We start from the raw sequence: 27,924 nt of genomic DNA on the forward strand, positions 1-27,924 counted from the left end.
GCACCATCCCTGAGCTTGGGCTGGGAAGGTGGCTCAGTGGTAGGGTACTTGCCTTGCATGCATGAAGGTCCTGGGTTCGATTCCTCAGCACCACAGAAGTAGAAAAAGCCAGAAGTGGTGCTGTGGCTCAAGTGGTAGAGTACTAGCCTTGAGCTGAAGAGCTGAGGGACAGCGCCCAGGCCCAGAGTTCAGGCCCCACGACCAACAAAAAGAATAATAAAAAAATAAGGAATTGCTCCCTGCCGTTCTGGAGACCAGAGAGTCCGGGCCAGCATGGCGAGGGCCGCGGGCTGTGCCGGAACACAGCAGAACATCCGTAGCAGGGAAGAGCAAACTCACCCGCGCACACTGCCTCCTCCTCTTCTCCCCATCCTCTTCCTCCTCCTCCTCCCCTCCTCCTCCCCTCTCCATCCTCTCCCTCCCCTCCTCTTCCTCCTCTCCCCATCCTCCCTCTCCTCCCCTCCTCCTCCTCTCCCCATCCTCTTCCTCCTCTTGGTCTCCTCCTCCTCCTCTTCCCCTCTTCCTCCTCCTCCTCTTCCTCTCCCCATCCTCTTCTTCCTCCTCCTCCTTTTGAAATCCTAATACCGTGTAGCTCAGAAGGACCTTGAACTCGAGACCTCCCAGCCTCAGCCTCCTGTGTACCAGGACCCCCAGCCCTTCTTCCGCTTTGGGAGCCCACCAACCCTCACAACTGCCTCTGATCCCAACGGACCCCAAAGCCCTGGCCTCTGGGTGGCATTGGCGCAGGAAGTCGGGGCTGAGTTTGCTCACACAGCAGGGGCAGTGGGGGTTCTGGACCCACGCTTCTCTGGGAGGGTGACATGGGGTGGAGGAGGGGGTGATGGTGGGAAGGCTATAGGTGCAGGGACAGAAGTGAGGCGGGCAGTTGGGAGGCCACTGTGCTGGCCGGGCTGCAGCAGGGGGCAGGTGAGCCAGGCAGAGCTGTGGAGATGGTGGCAGACAGACAGGCCCCAGGCAGAGCTGTGGAGATGGTGGCAGACAGACAGGCCCCGGCACCTTCGGAAGGCCAAGCCTGCAGGAATGGTTGTGGGGAAGACGGGCAGAGGTGACACAGGGATCCTGGAACAAGGCGCGAAGCCCTTGGTGAAGGGCCGCGTCCTTGGGCTCACATGGAGAGGAGGCGGGACCGCGCTCCCGCGGGCCCGGAGCAGAGCGTGGGGCGGCTGCCGTCCCCCCATCCCCCCGTCCCCCCATCCCCCCATCCCCCATCCTCCCGTACCCCCGCCCCCCGTCCCCCCACCCTCCCGTGGCCACCCCTCAGCACCCCGTCTGCTCTGCTTAGCATCTGGCCACCGGAACACACTCGGAGGCCGACATGGAGGAGGAGGCCCTGAGAAGGAGGCTGGAGGAACTGACCTCCAACATCAGTGACCAGGGGAACTCCACAGAGGAAGAGGAAGAGGAAGGCCGGGAGGCGGAGGCCGGTCCAGCTGGCGTCCTGCCCAGCGCGGCCCCGGAGGTGAGTGACCAGGCCCAGAGGCCGGGCGTGATGGACGTGATGGACGGTCCTGCGTGAGCAGCCGGGCAGCCCTATGCAAGGCCGATGGCCGGCTGCCCGGAGGTCGGCCGCTAAGAGTGGACTGCAGCCAGGCTCTCATGACTCAGGCCGTGCTTGACCATGAGCGGCTGAGAATGGATGGACTGTAGTTCAAGGCCAGCCTGGGCAGGAAGGTTCACAGAGCGTATCTCGATCCTAAGCAGCAGAGAAGAAAAAAGAAAAAATACAGGCCCTCTGTTCAAACCCCAGTACTGCAGAAAGGAAAAAAGAAAGAAGGGAGGGAGAAGAGGAGGGAGGGAGGGAGAGGGAGGGAGGGAGAGGGAGGGAGGACCAAGGAGGGGCGCTTGGGGCTCAGAGACCAGCAGGCCCTGCGCTGACTGCGAGGTGACCAGCGTCCACCCTCAGGTGTGGCCAACGGCAGGTCTCCCAGACCTGCGGAGAAGCCCCCAGGCCCCTTGGGACGCTGTCCCACCCAGCAGGACCACGGACGAGGAGCTGTCTGAGCTGGAGGAGAGAGTGGCCAAGACGGCGTCCGAAGTCGAGCAGGCCGAGAGCGAGGTAGCTCCAAGGCCTGGGGTGGGGGTACGGGTTCCCCAAGGGGGCCAGCGCCAGCCACGCGGCCGGGCAGTGCTGATAGCACCCCCCAGAGGCCAGGGGGACAGAGCATGGGCTTGGCGGTCCCCACAGGACCCATCCTCCCCCTGCCCTGTGCTTGAGAGGGGCAGGTGAGAGAACATTCTGGATGCTGTCCGTCCGGTGACCAGGAGCTGGGGGTGGCTGAGATGTTAGTTCGGCCCTGCTGCTCCGCGCTGGACGCAGGCCTGGACCAGGCCCAGGCCCGAGTGGCACAGGGTGACTGGGCCTGCGCTGCTCTCCCCACTGGAGCGCTGCGGAAAGCGGACGGTGCCCCGGCTGCAGGCCGCCCGCACCGGCCCCAGCGGTGCCCGCCTGTGCCCAGTGAGGCACGGCACGGCCAGGGAGGTGACCCCCATCCCAGCACGGCCGTGAGAGGCTGACTCCCCGTCCCAGCATGGCCGTGAGGGCCCGAGGATGCCGGTGAGCACCCAGGCCAGCTGCTCCACGATGCTTTCATTCTTAGGAACAAGCGGGCACCAGCATTCATCAAGAGGGCTATGAAGGCAATGAGTAGGGGGAACCCCACAACCTGCAGGGTGAATGAGCAGAGGAGACGGGAGGAGCACCCACACAGAAAATTGAGGGGAACAAGAACACAGGCGGACAGAATAACATATGCAAAGGTCCTGGGATAGGGTCGGGCTTGGTGTGTTCAAAGATCAGCAGTGAAATCCTGAAGCACGCAAGGAATGAAAGAGGCAGGTTCCAGAGGAAGGTAATTGCTAGAGAACTCTGGGGGCTCAGAGGAAAGTCAGGGGAGGGACTGGCGCTGTGGCTCAGTGGTAGAGGGCATAGAGGACAGGCTTGGCATGTGTGAGGCCCTGGGATCTATCCTGATTACCACAAAAAAGAAACGTGGTAGGGTGATGTTTCTAGAAGCTTCTCCTGTCCTCTATAGGAGGAGAGGCTGTCTTTCCCCAGCACCCTGTGGGATCCAGACTTCCCAGAAAGCACACAGAACCCCACAAGGGGTTGGGGGACATCACCTTCACGGGAGCCCCATGCAAACTCTGCTGCACCAGCCAACCGGGGGGTGGGGGCTGCTCCTTCCAACCCGTCACTGACTGGTGTTTGTCTGTCTGTCTGCCTGCCTGTATCTCTCCAGGTTTGGGACATCAAGTCTTGGCATCTATCTGTCTGCCTGTGTCTCTCCAGGTTTCAGACATTGAGTCCTGGCACCTGTCTGTCTGTCTGTCTCTCTGACAGACTGTCTGTCTGCATCTCTTCAGGTTTGGGACATCAAGCTCTGGCATCTATCCAACACTGCCATTCTGACTGTCTATCTGTCTGTCTGACTCAGTCTGTCTGTCTGTCTGCATCTCTCCAGGTTTGTGACATTGAGCCCTGGCATCTGTCTCATTGCCTGACTGACTGTCTGACTGTCTGTCTGTCTGTCTGTCTCTGCAGGTTTCAGACATCGAGTCCCGGATCGCAGCTCTGAGGGCTGTGGGGCTCACGGTGAAGCCCTCAGGAAAGCCCCGGAGGAAATCCAGCCTCCCGGTGAGTGGAGGCCCATGGCGGCTGTGCTCTGGGGTCTCCTGGGGCCTCGCCAGGTGCTGCGGAGGCCGGGCAGCTTCCCGCTGCCCTGTGGCTGCCCTCTGCTTCCGATGGCCCCTCCGTAAGCTGTGTCCGTGCTGAGGCTTCCTTGCTTCCTGTGTAGAGATGATATGGATGGTTCCAAAGGAGGAAACTCCTTGTGAGAAACCCCAGACTCTGCCTGGATATTTTTTTCATGCCAGGATTCCAACTTAAACTCAGGGCCTGTCATTGTGCCTTAACTATATCACTCAAGGCTGGTGCTCTACCACCTGAGCCACGTCTCTCCTCTGGCTTTTGGGGCATTCATTGGAGGTCAGAGTCTTGTCGAAGTTCCCTGCCCAGGCTGACGTGAAGCCACGGCCTTTCCCCCTCAGCCTCCTGCGTAGCTAGGTTGACAGGTGAGAGCAACCGGCTCCCGGCTGCCTGCAGAATTTAAAACACGTTTGAAAAGCCAAAAGAAGCAGCCTGAATGGGGAAAATGGTTTAAAATCCAGCACCAAATCAGGAGACTCAACACATTTTAAGATGGATGTTACTTTTGCCAGGCCTGGTGGTTCGGGTTTATAATCCTACACTTGGGAGGTTGAGAGAAGAGAACCGTGAGTTCAAGGCCAGTCTGAACTCCTGGTCCCCTGAATCTAAAACTCACAAGAGAAGCCACTGAGGGTAGGAGAGAGGCAGAAAGGCACGGGCCTGCCCGCCTGGTGAGGATCGAAGCTGGCACCCGCCCAAGCTACCAGGAAGCTTCCCCCAGAAACGGGCCGAGGAAGAGAGGTGGTGGGAGAGTGAGGGGATCGTAAGGACCCCAGGGAGGGGTCAGGGAGCGTCCGGCATGTCCGGCTCCTGTGATACCCTCTTATCAGTTTCTTCCCTGTGGCCATTACAGCCTGCCTACACTACCAAGTACTCATTGTTCATCTGGAATTGCAAGGTACTTTCCCAAGCCCGGGGCCCGGCCCCGAGCCCGGCATCAGTGTGTTTGGAGCCGGGTGACGGCTCTGCTCACCTTGCAATCTTGACCAAGAAAATGTCCATCCTCCGTCCTCCAGGCAAGCCCGACTTGTGCCCACAGCTTGCTATAGTCAACGTAGCCGTCACAACACGCATTTCTTCCTTGGCTTCTAGATCTTTCTTCCTCGAGTCGCTGGGAAACTTGGCAAGAGTCCACTGGCTCAGAATGACCCTGCGGACGAGGTCCAGGTGTGTGTGACGCTGCTCCCTCCACACAGAGTCAAAGGTCAACCAGCCCGGCACACATGGGCCGGGGTCCCCATGTCGGGGGCTGAGGCCTGCTCTCTCAGCACTCAGTGACCCCGTGGGCGGCTTCCTGGGAGGTGCAGACACAAGGGTCTGCATTTCCCAAGAACCTAGTGGATGAAGGGACATTTGTCCCTCCTCAGCACCAATCAGCCCCTGGGCCTTCCTGCTCCCTGAGCAGCCCGGCTTCCCCACTGTCCTCCGTCCGAGAGACTCAGGAGCTGGCCGTGGGCAGGAGCCCGGCCTGGTACACAGGCACCCTGGAGAACACTCAGAGATGGGGGCATGGGGGGAAGCAGTCTGGCTTGTCCTCCGGGTTTGTTGGGAGGACATGCCTCTGTCCCGGGCCTGCCCACGGCCCGTGCCCACGTGGCACAGCACAGGCCCAGCAGCGCACGCACACACACCAGGGCAAGGGTGCAGGAGCCACACTGCCCGACGGAGCCCCAGTGGCCGAGACCTGGGCACTGCCCACCCAGATCCGCTCATCCAGTGTGCCCCTCCCATGGAGGGAAGCCCTGTACAAGCCCCACCCTGAGGAGCCCGCGGTGCTGAACGAGACCGGACAGCAGGGCCAGGGCAGAGCAGACACCAGGATGGGGCGGGGGGGGGGGGACCATCATCTCCCACCGCCTCCCATTACCTCCCACCAACCCCATGCAGCCATTGGACAGAGGCAGATTCACAGGGGACAGTAAGCTGGTGGTAAGGACAGAGGGTGTTATAAGGGAGAAGCACAAGGTGGGAGCCCAGACCCGTGGGGCTGCAAACTTGTGCTCTTTCTGCACACTGCCCAAAGCCGGCATCTCCCCATCTCCCCAACACGGAGCAGCCCAACACGTGAGCAGCAGGTACTGCTCAGGGTTCGGGTGGTGCCATAGGCCTGGCTAACCGGAGCCTGGGGACCAGGGAGCCCCTGCAGGGCTCGGTCTGCTGTTGTGAGCTTAGTGACGCCTGCCATGCTCTCTTCCTGCAGGGGGCAGCCCGGCCCCACCTCCTTCCCCGGAAGCCTGGCCCTAAAAACCCAGGTGAGAGACAGCTGGGGGGTGGGGGGCAGGAGAGCCCTGCATCTTCCGCCCGGGTCCTGGCTCTGAAGAGCACCCGGGCCCCTGTGGCCACTGCACCCCGCACGAGGCATTCTGGGTGGCGGGAAGCCCACAAGGGCAGTGCCGCTACCCCGGGGTTCTGGCTGGATTTGGGCGTCAGCCATGCTGGCACAGTTCCCGCCCTGCGGCCCGGTGTGGCCAGGGGGGCAGCACTGCCCGCAGGAGTGGAAGGAGGCCTGCGGCCGCGGGCAGCAGTGAGCTGGGCACAGACACGAAACCCCCAACGGGGTGGGGGCGGGGTGCCGCCCATGGCCACCACGCCGAGCCCCGAAGGAGGGTGGTGTGATGGTAAAACACCTCTGTCCTCTTCCCACCTGGCAAAGGCAATGGCTCTTTTGATCGGAAGTCCCTGTCCCGCGGCTCCCTGACCCAAAGGAACCCCAACGGGAGGAAGGAGGCCAGACAGGTCTTCGCGGTAATGCCTTCTCTCTTGCTGCTCATTTGATTGGTGGGTGGGTTGGTTGTGACAGGATTCTAACAGGTAGCCCTGGCTGACCTGGAACTCAGAGCCCTCCTGCCTGAGCCTCTCTCGGCTGCAATTACAGGTGTGCGCCACCCACCACTCAAAGGTCCTTCCTCCCTTTCTTTCCTTCCTTCCCTCCCTCCCTCCTATCTTCTTCCCTTCCTCCCTTCTTCCATTCCTTCCTTCTTCCCTCTTTCCCTCCTTCCCTCCGTCCCTCTTTCCCTCCCTTCTTCCTTTCCTCCTTCCTTCCCTCCCTCCCTCCTTCCTTCCTCCCTTCTTCCCTCCCTTCCTCCCTCCTTCCTTCCTTCCTTCTTTTCTTCCCTCCTTTCCTTCCTTCCTCTCTTCCTTCCTCTCTTCCTTCCGTCTTTCCTTCCTTCCCTTTTTCCTTCTTTCCTTCCTTTTGGTGTCAGTATTAGGGCTTGAACTCCGGGCCTGGGCGCTATCCTTTAGCCTCTTCACTGCACGCTGAAGCTCTACCACTTGAGCCACAGCTTCTGATGCATGACCGCCAGAATAAGGCTGTCCGGGTGCTGTGGCCTTTGTTCGTGCAGAAAGCCCCGGATGGTCATGGGGAACATGGGGAAGGGAGAGTTACCACAGCCAGTGATTCCCTGTGTCCCCACGGCCCGAGCATGCCATACTCGACAAGGACAGCGACAAGGGGGTGCGTGCCTGTCTATGGGGACATGAAACCCCACACGCTTTCCAGCGAGATCCCTCCCTCCTCCAGGGAGAGCTTTGGGTGTGAGAGATTTCTGATTCTGTCTGCACAGAGTCCAGCCTGTGTCTGACCCAACCTCATAGCTGGGGAGACAGAGGCAGACAAGTGTGAGTCAAGACTCCCAAGGGACGGACCAATGCCTGGAGAGAGGCAGCAACCAGCATCTGATGCCTGTGTCCGAGTGGGATGCATCATGTGTTCCTGTGTGTATAGGATGTGTTTGTGTACCCACGTGTATACCTGTTGGCCAGTGTGCTCCATCTGCACACTACACGTTTTGTGTGTGCACATGTGTGTGACCATTATGTGCTGGTGTGTGTCTGTGTGCACACATGTATATTGTGTTGGCCTGTGTGTACCATCTCCACACCTGCACAGACATGTCTGTGTGCTGCTGTGTCTGTATGCAAGGTCATGCATGTATCTGTGTGTCACAGATGTATCCATACATGCATAAGTGTGTGTGCATGTATACACATGTACATGGCATATGTTCATGTCTGTGTGTACACCCACATCTGTAATACATAAGTGCTCATGTGTGTGTCTATGTGCAAGTCTGTGTGTACACCATGCATCCACCCTTGTATGTGTATGTGTGTGCATCTGTGTGAACTCCTGTTTGTATGTTTTTGGTGTGCATGTGTGCCTATGATTCTATTCCTGTGTGTGGCACACTCACACGTCTGTGTGTTTGTGTTCCGCAGAAACCTGTGATGGCCCAGCAGCCCTGAGGGTGAGGTGCAGGGGAGCAGGGCCGATGACAGCGTCCGCATGTCCCACGCGGCCCCTCCACGGGCCACTGGGCTGTGTGGCCTCCGGGCTGACTGCTGCTCACCACGATCACAGAGGAGGTCATGTGACCCCTCGCAGACCCTCGGCTGCTCCACAGGGCCACCGGGGGGAGCCAGGGCTGCCTGCCAGCCTCCGGCCTGGGGACACAGGACAATGCTGCACACGGCAGCCCTTTCCCCTGGGACCTCCCATTCAGTTAAGGCTTCGGCCCCGTGAACAGCCTGATGGGGCGGAGGGCAGGCAGGTGAGAGCGGACACTAGTCACGCTGCCAGTGACCACTGACCCCCACGCCTCACCCACGGCTCTCAGTCCCCACGGTCCACGGGCTGTGACAGTACAGCGCCCACCTCGCCAAAGTGCACCTGCCCACAAAGGCCCACTTCTCCTGAAACCTCCACCACTTCCCACACGCCCACCACCTCCCAAACCTCCTACTCCAAACCTCCTCCATCTCCAACTTCCTCCACCACGAACCTCCTCCACCTCCAACCTCCTCCACCTCCAACCTCCTCCACCTCCAACCTCCTCCATCTCCAAACCTCCTCCACCTCCAACCTCCTCCACCTCCAACCTCCTCCACCTCCAACCTCCTCCACCTCCAACCTCCTCCACCTCCAACCTCCTCCACCTCCCGGCAGTGCCACCCACAGCACAGAGACTTCCTTGTCTACAGATCTGCCCCTGAAAACACGGGAGCAGCGTTGCTGATGGGGCGCAGTCCCGCACAGCCTGCCTGAAAACACGGGAGCAGCGTTGCTGATGGGGCGCAGTCCCGCACAGCCTGCCTGCACCGCAGTGACCCCCCCAGCACCGCCTCTTCCTGCAGCCTTGTACCGCACCCTCGCACCTTGCACGCATCCAGGCTGGGCTTAATAAACACGCAGGCCCCAGCCCCGAGCATCTCATTTCTTCTGGGCACAAGCAAAAGGAGATGCATTTCACTCGGGCTCTGCCAGCAAAGCCCCACAGCCTGGGCGTGGAGCCGGAGCCAGGCCACGCCAGAGGACTTGGTCCCCTCAGAGAAAGAATTCAAGGGTGGACAGGGCAGAGACCCAGCAAGGGCAGGTTCACTGCCGCAACGCCAGGGGAGGCCAGAGGCGGCAGAGGGCAGGCTGGGGGGCAGAGGGCAGGCTGGGGGGCGGAGGGCAGGCTGGGGGGCGGAGGGCAGGCTCGGGGTCAGCAGGCAGGTGGACTCGGGGAGTGGGCAGCTAGTGTGAGGGTCCCAGGACCTTGGACTTCCACTGGGGAAGTCCTGGGGGTGGTGATTGTTCCTGAAAGGAGGGATTTTTCTAGAAACTGGATTTGTGTCCCATTAACTCTTGGAGTTGTGGCACTGGCTGGGTGGAAGGTTCTGGTCTTCGGAAGGTGGGACCAGGACTGGTATTTTCGGGGGAGGGGGGCAGGGCTGTCATAAGTCACTCTACCCGTGCCGGCGCCTCTGTCAGGTGGGATGCCAGCCACGCGTAGTCCCCCGGCGTTGGGAGGTGAGACGTCCAAGATCTCGGCCGGAATCCCGGCGCAGCTCCCGCAGCCTCCGCTCACGGCCTCCGCTGGCTCCCGCAGCCGCTGCTCACCCCGCTGGCCGGCCATGGGCGGGCACTGTGCGTCTGCACGTCCGCCCTCTTCCCGCAGAGCGCCTCGGCTGGACCGGGCCGCCCTTGGCCAGTGTGACTCCTCGCTGTCGCTGGTGACGTGTGCACATGGCCTCGTGTGCGTACCAAGTTGCAGTGGGGGGCTCCTGGTGGACGCGGGCTGGGCTACACCTGACCCACGTCCGAGAGCCGCCTGGCCCTGCGTGCGCCGGGCCCGTGCGTGTGGGCCGGGGTGAAGGCCGCGCTAAGACTGCAAAACCTGCTGCACACTCCAAGCGTGGGGTCCCCGGCCCATCTGAGGCTGGCTGGGCCTCCTCCCCAGCCTGGGGCTCCCTCCCACGAGGAGCAAGGGCTCCTCCAGCTCCGTCCAGCCCCGTGGCGGGCTTTCCCCACGGGACCCAGGGAATCCAGGCCGCAGCCCTGGGGCACAGGGGACGCGGCCCGCAGCGCCCTTCCCCTCGGGGCCTTCAGCAGGCGCCTCCCACGGCCTTCCGACACGGCAGCCGCGGTGCAGAGCCCCAGACCCCGGGGGACAGGCCAGGCCCCTCCGCAGCCCCATCCCCCTGGCTCCTTCGTGGGCTCGCCCGTCCACCATCGCTCTCCTTGAGCCTCCTCCCAGGCGAGCTGCTCCCCGGCCCGCGCCCTGCTCCCCATCTTGCCTGCACCGCTCTTGGAGATCGAGGCGTGGGGGACAGACCTGCTCTTGTTCAAGGTCAATGAAACCTTCACAACCAAGCAGACTGCAGGAGGCGGGAGGACGGGGAGTGTGGGGAGCACATCACAGAAGTGAACACACAGACTCTCCCCAACGGCAGTGTGAGGGCACACTTGAAACCCGGTGTGTCTGAACCTCGTCTCTGGGGAGCCTAGATTTGTCCTGATAGGAAAAATGACTGCTTGATGAGAAGCACTGAAACCCCTTCATGGATGAAGAAAAACACAACAAACGGGCCGGAAACGGGAGGCGTTTTTGCCCTGGGTCTCCCCTCCCCAGAGTCAGAGGGGACCAGGTACTGGGGAATGCTCACAGACACCAGGGGCTCACGCCTGTAATCCCAGCTACTCAGGAGGCTGAGGTCTGAGGATCGCAGCTCAAAGCCAGTGCACGCAGGAAAGGCCGTGAGACTCTTCTCTCCAATGAACTGCCAAAACGCCAGACGTGGCGCTGTGGCTCCGGTGGTAGAGAGGAAAAGCCTTGAGTGGAAAGCTCAGGGACACTGGCCTGCAGCCTGGATGGACCCCACCCTTGTCTCTGTCCCGCCCCAGACCTGGGGGGTGGGGAAGGACCCGCCAGAGGCAGGCAAAGAGTAGACCAGTCTCTGAAGGTGGAAGCTCTTCTGAAGAAACCTGGAGGTCACACGGGGCAGCAAGGCGACGCGGTGCAGACCCGGGGCACACAGCCGGCCGGGCCTCGCCCGCTAAGAAGTGACCCCAGCGTACTCGGTGGTGCTGCCCCCGCGTGAGTGGCCAGGGCTCCCAGGCCCACGTGAAATGGCAGACACCGCAGTTGTTTACAGCAGCGCATGCATGCAGCTGTGCCTCCCGCATGGCCAGCTGCGGCTGCGCAGAGACTGGCAGGGCGCCAGGTGCACAGCGCAGCCTCTGCTCGTGGTAGCCGCCTGCTCCCCACTGAGTGCAAGTTCTTTCATTATGAAATAAATTGGTTGGTTATGCTAAAAGTAAACCCTTCGTTTTATAATTTAAAAAATGTGTGTGTGCGTGTGCACTTGTGTTCATGTATTTTTGTTTGTTTGTGTGTGTGTGTGTGTGTGTGTGTTAACACTGGGGCTTGAACTCAGAGCCTGGGTGCTATCCCTTAGCTTTTCCACTCAAAGCTGGTGCCCTACCACTGGAGCCACAGCTCTAGTTCTGGCTTTTTGATGGTTCCTTGGAGATAAGAGTCTCAAGACATTCCTGCTTAAGTTGAACCTCGATCCTCAAATCTCCGCCTCCTGAATAGCTAGAGTGTCAGGTGTGAGCCAGTGCTACTCAGCTAATAATAAACGTTTATGGGATCCAACATTAATTACAAAGCCTCTGAAAATACCTCGCAAACCATTTTTAGTTGAGAATGAGGATGGGAACAGAGTGTGTGCAGCCCAGGAAGGCCCTGTGGGTGGAGGAGAGGGACAGAGAGAGGCCAGGGGCAGGGAGGGTGTGGGCATGGTGTCACCTGCCACCGTTCGCCTGCGTGAGGTGGTAGAGAAGGCAGGGGTGCAGCAGAGCGGGGTGGGGTGTGGGGCAGGGCCTCTTCTGTGTGAGCTGGGGGTTGCGGGGGGGGAGGGTAGCGGGGGGAGGGCACTCCAAGCCCAGAGGACGCGGTCACTTGGCCATGGCATCTGCCCAAGGCCAGCGCAGAGAGGGTAATGTGTTTTAAAACCACTTGGCTCAAATGAAATTACGAAATCAGGAAGGAACAAATCACATCTCTGATGGTGAGGGCTTTTATTTAAGGGGAAAAAAAGTAAAGGAAAGAAAAAAATAAAAGAGCAAAGCCTGTTCAGTGCCGCCCAGTGAGCGCAGGTGGCGTCTGGGGGCGTCCCCACGCCCCGTTTCGGGTTATAAAAGGTGAGCAGACTCCTGCCGGGGCCCAGGCAGCCCTGGCACGCTGGAGGACGATCAGTGGGTGAGTGACCGGCAGGGAGGGCGGGCGGGTGGGCGGCCGACCATCTGCCTGGCCCAGGCTGAGGGCAGCCTGCTCGCTCAGGCGTTGGCCTGGCGCTCACAGTCACCGGGGTCACCAGGACAGCCCGCAGGCCCGGGGTCCAGGTCCCCTTGCCCCCCTGGGGCCCCTGATGTTCAAATGCTGTCCACAGTGAGCTGCAGCCGCCCAGCTCCCCTCCAGTCATGGCCAGGAAACCCCACTGGGCAGACCACAGTCTCCTGTGCCCCCAGGAAGCCAGCATTGCTCTCATTCTAGAATGTTCTTCACTTAGTCTGTGTCTGACCCAGGCAGGCCAGCAAAGGGCCAACTTTGTGGATATGTGTCCTGTTGTCTGTTAAAGGAACAGCCCGGTACTGGGGTTTGAAGCTGGCCTTGTCCTTATTCAGCTTGCTTGCTGGGCTGGCTCTCTACCTCCTAAACCACACCTCCAGTTCTTTTTACTGATAGAGTCCAGCAAACTTTTCTGCCCAGGCTGGCCTTGAACCAAGATCATCCTGATCTCTGCCTCCTGACTAGTCAACTACCAGCACTGGAGGGGATGCATGTCTTTATTACTCTTCACAATGGCCCCTCTAGTTGCCCCCATGTAGAGGTGAGAGACAGTTTCTATCCAGGGCTCAGGAGAGCCTGGAGCGTGGAGTGGGCGGAGGACCTTGCCGGAAGCAGACCCGGCTCTTGGGCGTCCTGAACGGCCAGGCGTGGGGGCGGGAGGAGGGGTCCCCGCGGGTGTGGCCAGGCCTCCCGGATGGGTGCGCGTGGGACAGGCAGGCAGGTCAGCGCTTCTGCCCGGGAAGAGGTGCGTTTCACCCCTGCAGCCCTCCCCCGGCCTCTGTGAGGTCACCGCAAGGTCACGCAGCGTGGGGGCAGCAGGTGCCCAGGGCCTCGAGGCCGGGCTGTCTGTGGGCTGACGTCCTCCAAGCGGGCAGGGTGGAGGCCAGCCCTCAGCGCCAGGACTCCGGGGCCCAGACCAGGCAGGAAGTGTGCCCCCAGGGTCCCAACCCCACTGTGCTCCCCCACCACCACTCCACCTGCATGTCTGAGGCTAGAGAGTCCGCTGGCGTGCATGCAGGCCTGCACACACACACACACACACACACACACCTGTGGCTCTCATAGACGTGTTAGCTTTGCCTCCTACCGCCTGGGTCCTAACACGGCTGGACAGACAGACAGGAGGCATGCTAGCACTGCCACCTGCATTCGGTCCCACACACTCTCGTGCACACGTGGACACACAGGGCGCCCGGGCACACCTAGATGCACACCCACTTGTGCCGGCCCACACACGTGCACACACGTGCGCATACTGCACGCACACCCCTGAGCTCTCTCGCTCTGTACGCGCTCGTGCTCGTGCGTGACTTGCTGCCGCTGGTCTGTCCCCAGGCTGTGTCCTCCCGGCACCTGTCCTCCTCCGGGGGTCCCAGTCCCAGACCCGGGAGCATGGCGGCTCCGAGGGCCTGGCTCCTGTGCCTGTTGCTGCTGGGCCTTGTCCTGCTGGGGGCCGCAAACCGGGCTCACCAGCACTCCATGGAGACCCGGAGTGAGTACCCGGAGGCTGGTGTCCGCCTCACCCCACCCTCGGCTCCAGATGGAGCCTGCCCCCCTCCTAACCCAGGGCCCGGCTCTCGGGGCTGACCTCTGCCAGTGTGGCACCGGCCCTCCCCCCTCCCCCAGACCCCTGCCCAGCCTGGCCTGGTCTCTCAGAACCTGGGGAATGAGGGACAGAAAATGGGAGGTCGATCCTGGTGCACATCCAGAGTTCTGCCTGCTAAGCCTCACCATTGCCCGGAAACAGCCTGCTCAGGCCCACTGGGAGCCCTCCGTAGGCCTGGGTGGGACTGACGTGGACTGAGGGCTGAGGGGCCCCTTGTGGGTCTGGATGCCGCACAGGAGTGCCCGGCCCTGCCACCTTCGGGACAGGTGACAGCCGGGGAGAGGCGGCCCACGCGAGGGCTCTGCACCTTTCTCTTCCAGCCCCAGACATCGATCCTGCCTGGTACGTGGGCCGTAGGATCAGGCCAGTGGGCCGCTTCGGCCGGAGGAGAGCAGCCCTGCCGGACGTCCCCAGGCTGGGCCTGCGGTGCCAGCTGGTCTGCCTGCCCTTGGAGAGGGATGCTAAGTCCCTCCAGGATGGATGACCGCCCAGCTCCACCGCTCTGGCCCACCCCTCTGCCCACCCTCTCCTCCCCAGTCCTCTCCCTCCAGTGCTAATAAAAACGCTGGCCTTGTTCATCCCCGTCTGTGCGCATGGCAACCAACTGGAAGGTGACTTCACCTCGGGACCTCAACTCTGTAGGACACCCAGAGCACAGCATCCACTTTGGGATGCAGAGGCTCTGTGAGCTGCCCGTGGCCCCAGCCCTGAGTGGGGCACCGGGCCTGCACTTGGTCACCCGCAGCCCATGGTCCCCACCCACCTCAGGACCCAGCCATCACAGTGATGAGCCGCACGCGCTGACGTTTCCGTCACCCGAGTCCACGGTTCCCCTGGGTTTCCACGCTCCGTGTCATGAGTCCTGTGGGTATGGACACACGTGTGGTGAGGGGCACCCACCCAGGGAGCCATGGCCACCCGGATGTCTGTCCCAACTGGGGAGGAACTGCTGGACACTGGGGGAGCTCACTCAACCGGGGTGAGCCCCCACCTGGCTTCCGAGCCTCCCAGCCTCCCATCCCCCAGCCCAGAAGGCAGAGGCAGCAAAGTGTGTGGTCAGCTTCCGGGGGCTGACAGCTAATGGAGTCTGAGGAGAGCAGGAACAAGGGAGTGGATGGAAGAGGCTGGGCACAGGCTGGGATGGCAGAGAGAGCCTGATGGAGGAGGCTGGGGCACAGGTCAGCAGAGAGCTCCCGACGGGGCACAGCCAGGATGGCAGAGGGCTCCCAAGGGCCACTCACAACTCAACAGCTCAGGAGCGGACCCCAGGCATTAGCCCAGCCTAATGAGGCCTGTGGCAGCTTCCCAGGCGGTGGTCTAGGCCATGGTGGGTGGTGGGGCCTCTCCAGCCCTGTTCTTCCGGAAGAGTCTATGCCAGGACCACCCGCCAGCCTGGGGAGCCCATCCCACAGACGCGGCACCTTGGCTCACGGTCTGCTCCCGCACCCCACATTTGGGAATCACAGACCCTCTTCCCCGGGGAACAAAGCCAATGGGTACCTACAAACTCCCTCCCCATGAGCAGGCCGGCGGCGCTCACGACTGTCATTCTAGCTATTCAGGAAGCTGAGATCTGAGCATCAAAGTGCACAGCCAGCCCAGGCAGGAACGTCCAGGGGCTTCTTAATTTCAACTGACCACCAAAACTACAAGCGGAGCTGTGGCTCAAGTGATAGTATGTCAGCCTTAGTGCAAAAGCCAAGGCCCCCAGTTCAAAGCTCCAGGGGTGGTGTGTGCAGACGCGCACATGCAGGTGCGTGCACACACACACACACACACACACACACACAGAGGCAGGCGTGCGAAGCCTCCCATGTATCCCCCCCACTTCCCTCAGTGGACGGCTCTCAGCGGAGGGAAGGAGTTCTCAGGACCCAGGACCCAGGAAGAGCACTAGACGGTTTAAGGCTTAGGCTGTGCTAGACCGCCATCTAGTGGCCACTGGCAATCATGGCATCTTAGGTGGTCCTGCCGGCCTGCCAGCCCTGCTGGGAGCCTCCATTTGGGTTGCAGGAGAGGAGAGGACACAGTCTGGCACGCCAGGACATACAGCTCACCTAGGTCACCTGCAAGGAGATGGTCACGTGACAACTCTACTTGCCAGAGCTGCAGTGCCAGCCCAGTACATGGTGAGAGGTCCCTGCGATCGTCCCCAGGGAGAATGAGGCCAAGAGCCCTCTGGGAGGCCATGACTCTCTTCCTCCTTTAGCTGTTCCTGCAGATCATGGCGAGAAAGAGCCTGCTACGTCAGGTCTGCCTCTGTCCAGTGAGATCACAGGATGCGTTACCCCAGGGGAACATCAGGAAAGTCCAGGTCCACCTGGCGCCCAGGGGACCCTGCTGGCTCCTTTCAACTGGGGTGACCATGCCAGCAGGGCCCCTTAGAATACACGGAGGCTGCGTTGGATGCTGAGAATCCAGACGTCGCTGCTGGATGGGGGAGGGAGCTGCGTAATTGGGGGGGGGGTCTCTGGAGGAGCAGAGAGCTCTGTCGGGACTCAGTGGTCCTCGCTCACCCGGGCAGCGTCCCAGCCAGCGGCCTGCTGGGTCCACTCCCCACCCCAGGACTCCCCCTGGGCCAAGGCCAAGGCCAGGCGCTCCATGGTACTCTCCAGGCAGAGCAGACAGGACTGAGCAGCCAGCTGGCCAGGCCCCTGCCCGGGGGAAGCTACAGCCAGGTGGGACATTTGCCTCTGTCCCTCTGTGATCTGCACAGCTGACATAGTCAGGCCTCAGTTGGTGATCAAAATCTTCCCACCCCAGCCCCAACAAAGCTGACTGTGAAGCCCAGGCTGGCCTCAAACTCTCAAACCTCCTGCCTCAGCCTCCCCAGGGTTGGGATGACAGCCGTATCTGTTCATCATGTCCAGTAACCATGTCTTATTATTGAAGCACATGCCTGCTTTTCATGGTCCCAGAGGCAAGGATGAAAACCAACATCAGCCCTCAACAATGGCTACATCCGATTACCTCCCAGGTTGGGGCCTCGGCTCCCCATGAACACCCATGAAGGATGATGCGTCATCATCCAAAAACATGTCCTGTCTAGAGCAACAGCCCGGCCCACCGGCCACCCTGCCTCCGAGCACCTCCAGGTGTCATTACCACCAGTGACCCTGGAATGCAGGCAAGACCACCAGGCCACACTGCACACCGCCCCCCAAACACACACACACACCCCAAAAAATCAATGACAGCCCCGTGGTTGGAGACCATTTAATTGTTAGAAGATGCACCCATGGCTCGACTTCCATCACGGACAAACATCCAGGTCTTCACATCACTGGACGGAAACAAGGCTGCACCCCCGGTGGGAGGGGGAGGGGCTGCACCCCAGAGGGAGGGGTTCTGGCCCCACAACCCCTGGTGCCCCGTTAGAGTCTGCCTCCTTGAGCAACCTCGCTGAGACTCAGCCGCACTGGGCCCAGCGCAGCATTTCTTCCTGGCACTGCCCCCTCCAGGACCAGCCCAGCCCAGCCCCAGGCAGACTCCTCCCCCTCCCAGCCCCCCTTTTGGTCATGTCAATGGCAGTTCCTCTGGTCCTTGCTCTCCGGTCTCTCCAGTGTTGGTGGCAAGGCAGCGGCCAGGGAGCCTAGCAGGGTGGCTCCAGCGGCGTGTGGTGGACAGCCTCGTGTCGCCGACCCCTCCCTGATGGTTCCCCAGGTGGTGAGACATGGCAAAGAGACATGGCCACTTTCCAAACACCTCTGTGGTTTGAACCCGACCATCATCAAGTGAATCCAGATGGACAGACAGACAGTCAAAGCTCATCCCAGAGCCACAGCCGAGGCGGGAGATGCTCTGGGGCCCTGCTGGGTCAGGAGTGTCCTCCCTCTTTCTCCTGGAGTGGCCACTTCTAGTGGGCACAGCACTTGACCTGCCTGGCAGGCCCAGAGTTCAAATCCACTGCTCCACCCCCCGGCAGGTGGGGGCTGTTCCCAGCTTTTTGTCTCTGCAGGAGCTCCTGGGCTGTGGAAGAGGGAAGGGTGCTGTTGGGAAGGGGGTCCCCGAATCGGGCGCTCCCAGCAGTGTCAAGAGCCTTAAAACCAGGGCTCTGCGCCTCTCCTCCTTCTCCCAGCCCAGGGACACCAGAAGGGTCCCAGGGAGGGTGGCCTGGCCACCGCCATGCCCCTCCCTGGCGGCCACTCACCCACCGCCGCGAAGGCCTCGGACACCTGGTAGTCCGCTTTGGCCGAGGTTTCCATGAAGAGCAGCCTCTTGCTCTCGGCAAATTCTTTCCCTTCCTGAGGGAAAGACCCAGGGTCACCTGCAAGTCCTGGGCCCCAGATGACCTCTGACCCAGACACGGCCCCGCCCTGGCCGAGGCCACCCACCCAGGGCAGGGATGGAGCGGAGAAGAGATGATGATGGAGATGCAGGGGGTGGGGGGGAGGGGGCACCAAAACAAAACATCCATCCGAAGAAGGGGAAGGGAGGGGAGGGGCATGGGGAAAGAAGAAAAAGGAGGGAAGAGGAAGGAGAGAGAGAGAGAAGGAAGGGAAGTGGAGAGAAGGGGAGGGGAGGGGAGAACAGGGAGAGCAGAGGGGGGGCAGAGGCACCCTGCTTTCCCACACCGTCAGGTCTGAGTGGAGCAATGAAGGTTGCACAGAGACTAGAACTCCACACATTTAACATGACCCGGAAGCCGGGGAGCCAGGGACTGGGGGTCTCCCATTGGGTCTCCATGGAGCGGAGCTCCCGCAGCCCACCAGAGCCAGGCCTCTGGCAGTCAGTGGTTCTAATCCCCTCTTCCCTCTCTTCTCACTCCCCACCCTGCCAGGTGGTCCCCACATCATGACGTCACTCCTACATGCTGGTGCCAGCCGGTACACGGTGCACCCGTAGACAGCCAGGGCGGGGCCTCTCCACGGGCTGCGCGTGCCTCCAGGCCCCTCGCGGATGCTCCCGGGCTCCCTGTCCCCCTCCAGACCCCTCAGACCCGCACAGCCTACCTGTTACCCCCCCCCCAGAGATGGCTGCGTCTATTTCCACCTGTGCCCTGCCGGGCTGTCTCCTGAGTGGAGTCCCCGGCACCTCACCCCTTCTGTGTGAGCACCCCGGTGCCCAGATAGTGGTTTGTCAATCAATTCTGCAGTAATAGGCACAGAGCCCCTCGGAGGAGGGAGGAGGTGGGAGGAGCAGACGGAAGGGCTGGAGCTGCAGGGGGGGGGCTGCTGGTGGGAGCCCCTGGCGCTGGGGAGATGTGTGGTGGGGCAGCATGTGGGTGGGGGTGTCCAGTCCATGTGCTTCTGTGTTGGGGCAGAGAAGCCACAAGGTGAGCACACCGGGACTGCTGTGCCGCCTTTGCAGCAGATTTGTGATGACAACCTTAGTTTAAAGCATACACTCAGCCACCGTGGCAGCGCACGCATGCACGGCTCGCTAGCCAGACACGGCTCAGGGGCAGCATGTTCCCACCATGCACCTCGTGCAGCCAGCCCCGCCCCCCTGGCCTCCCTCCCGGGGCCAGGCACAGTGGGAGCAGGAATGGGGACCGGCAGGGGAGCCCTGGAGATGGTGAGGGGTCCGGGCCTGCGGTGGCTGCTCCCACGGGGCCCAAGCCACCAGAAGCCCTTGCCACAGGCCACCTGTAACCGTCCAGGACTGCCTCAGTGCCAGGAAGCTGAGCCAGCAGAGGCTGCCACCAAAGCAGCCAAAGCGAGCTGCTGGCCTCGGGCCTCCCTCCCAGCTCACCACTGGGCTGCTCGCACTCACCCTGCGTCCCCCTCGGCTCTGACCCTAGTCCCAGTCCCCTAGACAAACACACTGTCTCCAGACGACCATCCGTGTATGTGTGTGTGTGTGTGTGCACATACACCAGCTCCCAGACACCAAACACACTACTGTCTCCAGACGACCATCCGTGTGTGTGTGTGTGTGTGTGTGCATGCACATACACCAGCTCCCAGACACCAAACACACTACTGTCTCCAGACAACCATCCGTGTGTGTGTGTGTGTGCGCGCGCGCACATGCACCACCCCCAAGACACCAAACACACTACTGTCTCCAGACAACCATCCGTGTGTGTGTGCGCGCGCATGCACCAGCAGCCCCCAGACACCAAACACACTACTGTCTCCAGACGACCATCCGTGTGTGTGTGTGTGTGTGTGTGCATGCACATACACCATCTCCCACACACCAAACACACTACTGTCTCCAGACAACTATCCGTGTGTGTGTGTGTGCGCGCACATGCACCACCCCCAACACACCAAACACACTACTGTCTCCAGACAACCATCCGTGTGTGTGTGCGCGCGCATGCACCAGCAGCCCCCAGACACCAAACACACTACTGTCTCTAGATGACCATCCATGCGTGCATGCATGAGCATGTGTGTGCATGCACATACACCAGCCCCCAGACACAAACACACTACTGTCTCCAGATGACCCATCCATGTGTGTGTGAGTGCATGTGTGTGCATGCACATGCAACAGCCCCCAGACTCCAAACACTATTGTCTCCAGATGACCATCCATGTGCACACACGTGTGCACACACACACCAGTCTTGAAGCCTGAACTCTGGGCTTGGCCTCTGTCTCTGAGCTTTTCCACTCAAGGCTGGTGCTCTACCACTTGAGTCACAGTTCCACTTCTGACTTTTTGGTGGTTAATTGGAGAGAAGAGTCTCCCAAACTCTCCTGCTCAGGCTGGCTTTGAGCTGCAATCCTCAGATCTCAGCCTCTGGAGTAGCCAGGACTGAAGTGTGAGCCAGGGCGCCCCGGCTGAACCCCGATCCTAATGCCACACTCTGGGCACGCTGCTTCCTGAGCCCACACGGCTTTCCCAGTGACGCTCTGCCTTCTGCACTCTCAGGCGCAGGCCAGCCCTGCCTGCAACAGGAGCTCCACCTCCAGCCTGCTTTCCCATCAACCTCAGCCAGAGCCTGCCCTGAGACCAGCCCTGCACACACACGTGCACCCATGTGCACCTCAGCACTACACACACCTACTATGCACACAACAGTCACGTGTGACTAACTAGATACATACAACTACACACATATGTAGGACCCTCCCACACAGGGCTGTGTACCTGCCTCTTGCACACGCGTGCACACGTGTGCACACACACACACACACACCCTCGCCCAGCACACTGGAAGTCCCCACCCATTTCCACCCCACAGTCCTCTGTCTGTCTCTGCAGTGTTTACCATGTTGTATCTCATTTCACAGAGCAACGGCTTCATTCTATTCTTTACCCAGTTCCCAGCCAAGAAGACGGGGAAACTCAGTCACAGGGCCTGCGATCAATCATCTGTTGGAAACCCACGTTAGCCTGAATGGGATGGGATAGCCCAGAGTACGGGACCCCATTCCTGCAGCAGAAGCATGAGTGGGCCCCGGCTCTCCCCACAGGACCCGCCCTGGCCGCACCCTCCAGGAAAAACCACAATTCTTTGGCCCAAAGGAGAAACTAAGTGGACGGCCCGCATGAAGGCACAGTGTGTGCATGAGTTGGGTGTGAGCATGTGTGAGCTCAGAACGTGTGCATTCGAGCGTCAATATGAGTGTGCGTGTGGGAGTGAACGTGTGCTGCCCTGCGCCTGTGTGTGGGCGTGCGGGTGGCAATGCGTGGATGGGTGTGGGCACGGGCCTGAGGTGTGCAGGCGGGCACGGCCGTGTGTCAAGGCCTCCAGGCCCCCCAGGCCGGCCGGCCCCAGCGTGGTACCTGTGCCGTCACCTCCCGCTCCTCTCCGAGGTCCGTCTTGTTTCCAACCAGCATCACCACAACCTCCCCTGGGGAGAACTCCTTCTCCAGCTCCGACAGCCATTGCTGGGCCCGGTGGAAGGAATCCTGGGAAGAGAGCAGGGCGGTCAGAGGCTCAGGCAGGGCCTTGTGCCCTGTGCCGGGCAGAATGGCACGGCCAGGCCTGTAGGTGGCGCTCTGGGCCTCTGTGGCTGCCGGCCAGGCCTGCGCACCCCAGGGGCTTCTATGAAGCTGGCAGCAAAGTGAGGTCCCAGGAAACTAGAGGCCTGAGGAGGCCGTGGGTGTGCGGGAGGGTGGGGGGTGGCATTCTGGCAGGGCCGCGGGCTGGGCCCCCACACAATTGTTCAGGAGCAGAACGAAACAGTGTGGGGCTGTCAGGGAGGGCTTCCTGGAGGTGGTGAGCTCACTGAACATCTGTCCGTCCTGACGTGCTCATGCTGTGAGCTAGGAAACCTGCAAGGCCACCATACCTGTGTGCTACCCCTACCTTCTGGGTAATGTCGTAGACCAAAAGCGCAGCGTTGGCACCCCTGAAGTAAAGATGGCAGACGCTGTGGTACTTCTCCTGGCCAGCCGTGTCCCAGATCTCAAGCTTCAGGGAGGAGGCGCCCACATCCACCACCTTCGTGAAGAACGCACCTGGAATGGGGGACAGAGGGTGCGGGGGGGGGGAGGGGGGAGGTGTCCATCCACGGCTCAGCAAGCCAATCGGACACAGCCAGCCACGCGCGGCCCGGGAGGCTAGGCCAGAGCCTTCTCCATTAGATGGGGCGTCTGGATACAGCGGTCAGCCATGCTCTCTCTGGGTCCCCAGTGGGTGGGGGCAGAAGGGACGTTGAAAGGCACGCAGGAGGGGCCTCCGATGCAGAGGTCTGGAGGTCTCTGTGGCTTCCGGATGGGCGGCCGCACTGGGGGATCCCCACATCTGCCTTGGTATCCCCGGCCTCTGGCCACTCGGCTGTGGTGCTGCCAAGAGGCCCGGTGACCACATCAAAGGCTCTCCACCCAGCGTGGCCATGGCCACCCCTCCCACCGCCTCCCCCGATGAACCCCTGCTGCTGTCTTCCCTCGTCTTCCTGAGGCCTCCGAGTGCCCAGGTGCTGCACGGCTGTGGGCCGTGGGCTCGTTGTGCCTTTTCTGGGGATCATCTGCCTGAACCCCGGCACTCTACCCTTACTTGGATCTGCTCATGCTCAGTCAGCTCACATCCCTCTGCCTTGGCCCTTTATGGAGTCATGGATCAAGCCGGGTGCCAGTGACTCACGCCTGTCATCCTAGCTACTCAGGAGGCTGAGATCTGAGGATCACAGTTCAAAGCCAGACTGGACAGTGAAGTCCACGAGATTCTTATCTCTACTGAACCCGCCAAAAGCTGGAAGTAGAGTGGTGGCTCAAGGGGTAGAGGGCTTGAGCACAAAAGCTAAGGAATAGACAGTACCAGGCTCTGAGTGTTCAAGCCCCAGTAATGGCAAAAAAAAAATCACATAAAATAAAATAGTTCATTAGAAACCCCCAAAGGGAAGTAAACAAGTAACACTGCCGCTGTGTGTGACTTGTGGAGGAGATGGAGAAGGAGCTGGAAGCCAAGGTGCCAGAGGCAGAAAGGGGTGAGACCCTGGCTTCCTGCTAGGGCCCCTTCCCTACCCAGAGCCAGAGAGGGCTTGAGCCATTGAGGGGGTTCTGGCAGACAGAGCAGATGTTCAAAATTGTAATTTCGGGGCTGGGAAGGTGGCTCAGTGGTAGAGCTCTTGCCTTGCATGCCTGAGGCCCTGGGTTCGATTCCTCAGCACCACATAAGCAAAAAGAAAAAATCCAGAAGTGGCGCTGTGGCTCAAGTGGTAGAGTGCTAGCCTTGAGCTGAAGAGCTGAGGGACAGTGCCCAGGCCCAGAGCTCAGGCCCCACGACCGGACCCCCCCAAAAAAAAATTTTTTTTTGGTGTAGGGCCTGAAGACTAGCACTCTAACACTTGAGCCACAGCACCACTTCTGGCTTTTTTCTTTTTGTTTATGTGGTGCTGAGGAATCGAACCCAGGGCCTCAGGCATGCAAGGCAAGCGCTCAACCACTGAGCCACCTTCCCAGCCCCAAAAAAATTTTTAATTATAATTTCTCCTCCAAGGACTGTCCAAGCATCTTGGAACTGCTGCAACAAACAACCACAAATGGAATGGCTTCTAAGAAGAGACAATTACTTCTTCCTTCTGTTCTAAAGGGAAGAGGTCTGGAATGAAGGTGTGGCAGGAGGCTCTGAAGGAGAGGCCGACCCTGCCCCCACTCAGCGAGGCTTCCAGGGGCCTGGGCAGCCCTGGGCAGAGCCGGTCTTGCAGGGGACTGGAGCCCCACGTTTTCCCCACACCTGCCCAGGTCTCCATCTACCAATGTGTCCTTCCCAAGCAGCTGAGGAGACAAGCACACCCCGCTATTCCCAGACTTGTACTGGCTAAGATGGGGGTAGGGAGGAGGACTGTCTCTCCTGGAATAGCCTCCAACTACAGTCCTCCAGATCCTCCCATCCCAAGCCACCAAGAGTCCAAGTGTGTCATCCCACTGGGCATGTGAGCACCATTGGGACAAACCACCCTCCGGGCTGGTGACCGCTTGACACCCTCCCCTGTTGTGAGAGGCTGTGGGGTCCCTTCCTCCTCCGTCCTCAGCAGGCTTCCTCCAGGGGGCTCTCCCGTCCCACTCACCCCCAACCCTAGGCGATGCATCAAGCAGCTGCCTCTCCTTGGCCAGGCTTCTGAAAGCCGCAGGGTCTTCCATTGGGGAGCAAGCACCCCAGCGGGTGCTGACAGTCAGAATTAATGGCCGCTGGGGCAATGCTGCTCTCACTTCATATGGAGAGCCACCCTGCTAGCTCTTCATTCAAATGGATATCGGAACAGACTCCTCGGAGCCGCCCCTGCTGCTCATCCTTCATAAAAATCGTCACCAAGAACAAGGTGTACAACACACGACTCGCAAGCCTGTGCTCAGTGCTTCCGGTGCAGCTCAGAGCTGGAAGTGAGGATGCTCCCTGCCTGCCCGTCCCGCCTGCCCGTCCCCTCCCCCTGACCGCCACGCCCAGTGGGCGGGGTAATCCAGCCGTGGGCCAGTGGCATGCAGGTGGTAGGTCCACACTCCTCCCCTCCCTCCTTGCAGACCTTTCCTCCCTGGGGCTGCCTGGGGCTGCCCAGGGCCAGACCCCGTCATCTGGCAGAGGTGGAGGCAGGGAGTCCCGGTCTCCCCACAGCTGACCGGGGCCGCCCACCCCACGCAGGAGCCTTGCCCTGCCCTCCACTTACATCCCACAGTCGGCAGGACGTTCTTGAAATCCTGCTTCACGAACCGGAGGGCCAGGCTGGACTTGCCCACAGAGCCACTTCCTAGGAGGACCAACTTGGACACGAGGGGCTGGCCGGGGGCAGCACCGGGCCGGGGGCTGTCCACCTGTGCCATGACCTGCGTAAACCAGAGCAGACGGGGGCAGGTTGGGGGGTCTGCGGAGCACCCCCCGCCGGGCTGCCCCTGGGCACTGCAGCGAGCGCATGCAGCGCGAGGTGAGCACAGAGGCCTGGGCGGGCAGGCCGTACCAGTGCCCAGCCCGCCCCTGCCAGCGGGCGGCTGGCGTGAACATAATCTATTTTATCTGCTGCAGGAGAAAGGAGGTGCTGTGTGCACGTGACATGTGCCGTGTCTGCCTCTCATCCTGGCTTCTCGGGAGGCTGAAATCGGGAAGATTGTCATTTGAGGCGGGGGGGGGGGAGACATCATCCCCACAGAGACTATGAGGCCTGGGTCAGGCACCTGTCATCCCAGCTACGGAAGGAAGTGAAAAACCGGAGGATGACGGTCCACGCAGGGGTCTGGGCAGGAAACCAGGCTCTGTTTCAGAAGATAACCAGCAGAAATAGAGCTGGGGTGTGGCTCCCATAAAAAGAAAGAAAAGTATGCGGGAGGCTTGGGTAAGAGCCGCTCTGTCAAGGGGCCTGGGACCCGCTCAGGAGCTGGTCCTGGCAGCCGCCCAGCTCTCCTTGAACTTCTGGTCTCCACAGACCCGCAGCAGCCTGCCCAGAGGCCAGACCCCTCTCCTCTGCCCATGAGCCCCGGCCACGCAGGACTCAAAAGAGCCTGAAAACTAAGCTCCAAGGTAAGAGTCAGACATACAATGGACACCCGGAAAATCCCCTTCAGAAGTCAGCCAGGCCTTACACGGCTGCGCAGTGAAGCTCTTGGTCTCCCCTCTCCCTCAAGCTGGTCATCAACAGCCTCCCATGTGGTCTCCCAGTTGCAGCCCTTGTGGACACTCACTGTAGAAGTCAATGAAATGAAGTACTCTACCCCGGACCCTCTTCCTTTTTTTTTTTTTTTTGGTCAGTCATGGGGCTTGAATTCTGGACCTGGGCGCTGTCCCTCAGCTCTTCAGCTCAAGGCGAGCGCTCTACCACTTGAGCTATAGCGCCACTTCTGGTTTTCTAGTGGTTTATTGGAGATAGGAGTCTCATGGTCTTTCCTGCCCTGGCTGGCTTTGAACTGCGATCCTCAGATCTCAGCCTCCTGAGTAGCTAGGATTACAGGCGTGAGCCACCAGTGCCTGGCTCGGAGCCCCTTCTGATCGAAAGCATCTCCTTTGGATTTGATGTCATTTCATGTAATGGTTTTATAGCGCCCTCTCTCGCTGCTATAACCACTCGCAAGTGCAAGCACTGCATTCATTGAGCTTAGAGGAGCTGTTCAATAAGCATCACCTGCTTGAATAAGAAAATGGCTTAGCTAGGTGCCGGTGGCTCACGCCTGTAATCCTAGCTAGCTACTCAGGAGGCTGAGATCTGAGGATCACAGTTCGAAGTCAGCCAGGGCTAAAGAGACTCTTATCTCCAATTGGCCACTAAAATAAGGAAGTGGATCAAGGGGTATAGTGCCACAGCCTTCAGAGAAAAAGCTAAAGAACAGCACCCAGTCCCTGAGTTTAAGGCCCAGTTCCAGCATAAAAGGCAGGAAGGCAAGCAGTTGGGAAAGAAGGAAGGCAGGCAGCTGGGAAGGAAGGAAGGAAAGAAGGAAGGGAAGGAAGGAGGGAAGGAAAGGAGGGAGGGAGGGAAGGAGGGAGGAGAAAATGGTTTAGCCAGAAGCCATAAGTGACCACATTTCAGTGTCTGTCCTGAGGCTTCCATGCTAATCACACTCGGAAGGAAAAAGCAAAATGGATCTCCTTCCAGGAATATGAGCCAGCCCGCTCGGGGAGTCCTGCCCCACTTCACAAACACCCAAGTGACACCTGCAGAAGCCAGAGGCGCTGCCGCACAAATGCAGACAGAAGTGCAAACATGTATGCACGCAAACATAGACACGAATGTGTACAAACACTCAGAGACTCTGCAGAGCACACAGAAGTTTGAACAATGACTCACCGGTCCCCAGTGGCCCGCACGGTCTCTCTCCCTCCTTCCTCCACACAGAGTAGGCTGGACAGCAGCTGTGGGTCTAGAACACTTTGCCCAGAGGAGTGAAAAGGAAAACAAGAAACGCCTCAGCTGAAGGTGCCCAGATCCAGGCCAGGCCTCATCCCTTCCTGAAAGCTTCAGGGCAAAGGCCATATGATCACATGATCACCTGGCAGGTACAGGCCCAAGTGACATTCCTGCCCTGCCTGTGCCTTGCCCAGCTGCGCCCCGAGTTTCAGCGTTGTTCCGGGTGTCACCTCGGTGTGACCACATGGCTCCTCCTCCACCCCTACAGTGCTAGAAACCCCAGCCGTGCTGGGCACAGGACTGTGTCTCGATGTGACCTAATGAACTAACAATTTGTCCAAACATCCCTGAGCCAGGGCAGCAGCCAGGGGGTGGGGCCCAGAGACTGACGCAGGGTTAGATGCCCTCTGGGGGCAGTACCAGCCTCTAGGGAACAGCAGGACTAGGGTTCTAGAATGGAATTATCTTCCCTAGGGTCCCTTTTTAGCCTCTGGAGTATGGCTGGGGTAGAAGGCTTGGCCAGAGGCATCTAAGGAAGATGGAAAGTGTGCCAAGCAGCCTTCGTGGTGCTCGGAATGCACTGGCAGACAAGCTCTGCGGTTCTCACACGCCCGCTGGGTAGCACTAAAGCGTCTGAGGCCACATGGCCCCAGTGCTGGGGGGGGGGGTGAAAAAGAGGGGAGGGTCTGGGCCACTTGATCCTGGGTGCTGTGGGTGACCCCTCGCTGTGCCAGCACGCCTGGCTGTCCCCTCAGCCCTGCAGACCTCGACTCTGTCCACATCCTCTGTCCCAGATTCCGA

General features: G+C 60.3%; 2 protein-coding genes across 4 annotated transcripts in view; one reads left to right on the forward strand and one right to left on the reverse strand.

Moving 5' to 3' along the window:
- Mlph (melanophilin) overlaps positions 1–7,975 on the forward strand; it is a 28,730-nt gene extending 20,755 nt beyond the window's left edge. The window contains exons 7-12 of the mRNA XM_013037986.1: positions 1,304–1,480; positions 3,563–3,655; positions 4,820–4,894; positions 5,928–5,979; positions 6,381–6,472; positions 7,949–7,975. Coding sequence (XP_012893440.1) covers positions 1,304–1,480; positions 3,563–3,655; positions 4,820–4,894; positions 5,928–5,979; positions 6,381–6,472; positions 7,949–7,975 — 516 coding nt within the window. The remainder of the gene's footprint in view (positions 1–1,303; positions 1,481–3,562; positions 3,656–4,819; positions 4,895–5,927; positions 5,980–6,380; positions 6,473–7,948) is intronic.
- Positions 7,976–17,153: 9,178 nt separating this feature from the next.
- On the reverse strand, positions 17,154–27,312 carry Rab17 (RAB17, member RAS oncogene family). Of its 3 annotated transcripts, none has more exons than XM_013009221.1 (6): positions 27,064–27,312; positions 24,961–25,117; positions 22,164–22,315; positions 21,638–21,763; positions 18,127–18,195; positions 17,154–17,920 (listed from the first exon to the last, which is right to left on the reverse strand). In XM_013009221.1, exons 1-6 carry the CDS (start codon positions 27,247–27,249, stop codon positions 17,849–17,851), a joined length of 762 nt encoding a protein of 253 aa, XP_012864675.1. In that variant the 5' UTR covers positions 27,250–27,312; the 3' UTR covers positions 17,154–17,848. The 3 variants fall into 3 exon arrangements, with proteins under 3 accessions (XP_012864675.1, XP_012864670.1, XP_012864682.1); XM_013009216.1 differs by having other exon boundaries at positions 18,102–18,195; XM_013009228.1 differs by lacking the exon at positions 18,127–18,195.
- Positions 27,313–27,924: the final 612 nt, after the last annotated feature.

Source organism: Dipodomys ordii, unplaced genomic scaffold (assembly GCF_000151885.1).
Source record: "Dipodomys ordii isolate 6190 unplaced genomic scaffold, Dord_2.0 Scaffold1, whole genome shotgun sequence".
In the NCBI taxonomy this organism is placed as follows: domain Eukaryota; kingdom Metazoa; phylum Chordata; class Mammalia; order Rodentia; family Heteromyidae; genus Dipodomys; species Dipodomys ordii.

What these genes read in the sequence shown, in the direction of transcription:
- Rab17 (XM_013009216.1), bottom strand. Translation starts at nt 27,249, where the DNA reads ATGGCCTTTGCCCTGAAGCTTTCAGGAAGGGATGAGGCCTGGCCTGGA. An exon ending in GTGCGGGCCACTGGGGACCG is followed by an intron (nt 25,118 to 27,063) that starts GTGAGTCATTGT and finishes TGGTTTACGCAG; the next exon opens with GTCATGGCACAGGTGGACAG. An exon ending in CGTCCTGCCGACTGTGGGAT is followed by an intron (nt 22,316 to 24,960) that starts GTAAGTGGAGGG and finishes CCCCCATTCCAG; the next exon opens with GTGCGTTCTTCACGAAGGTG.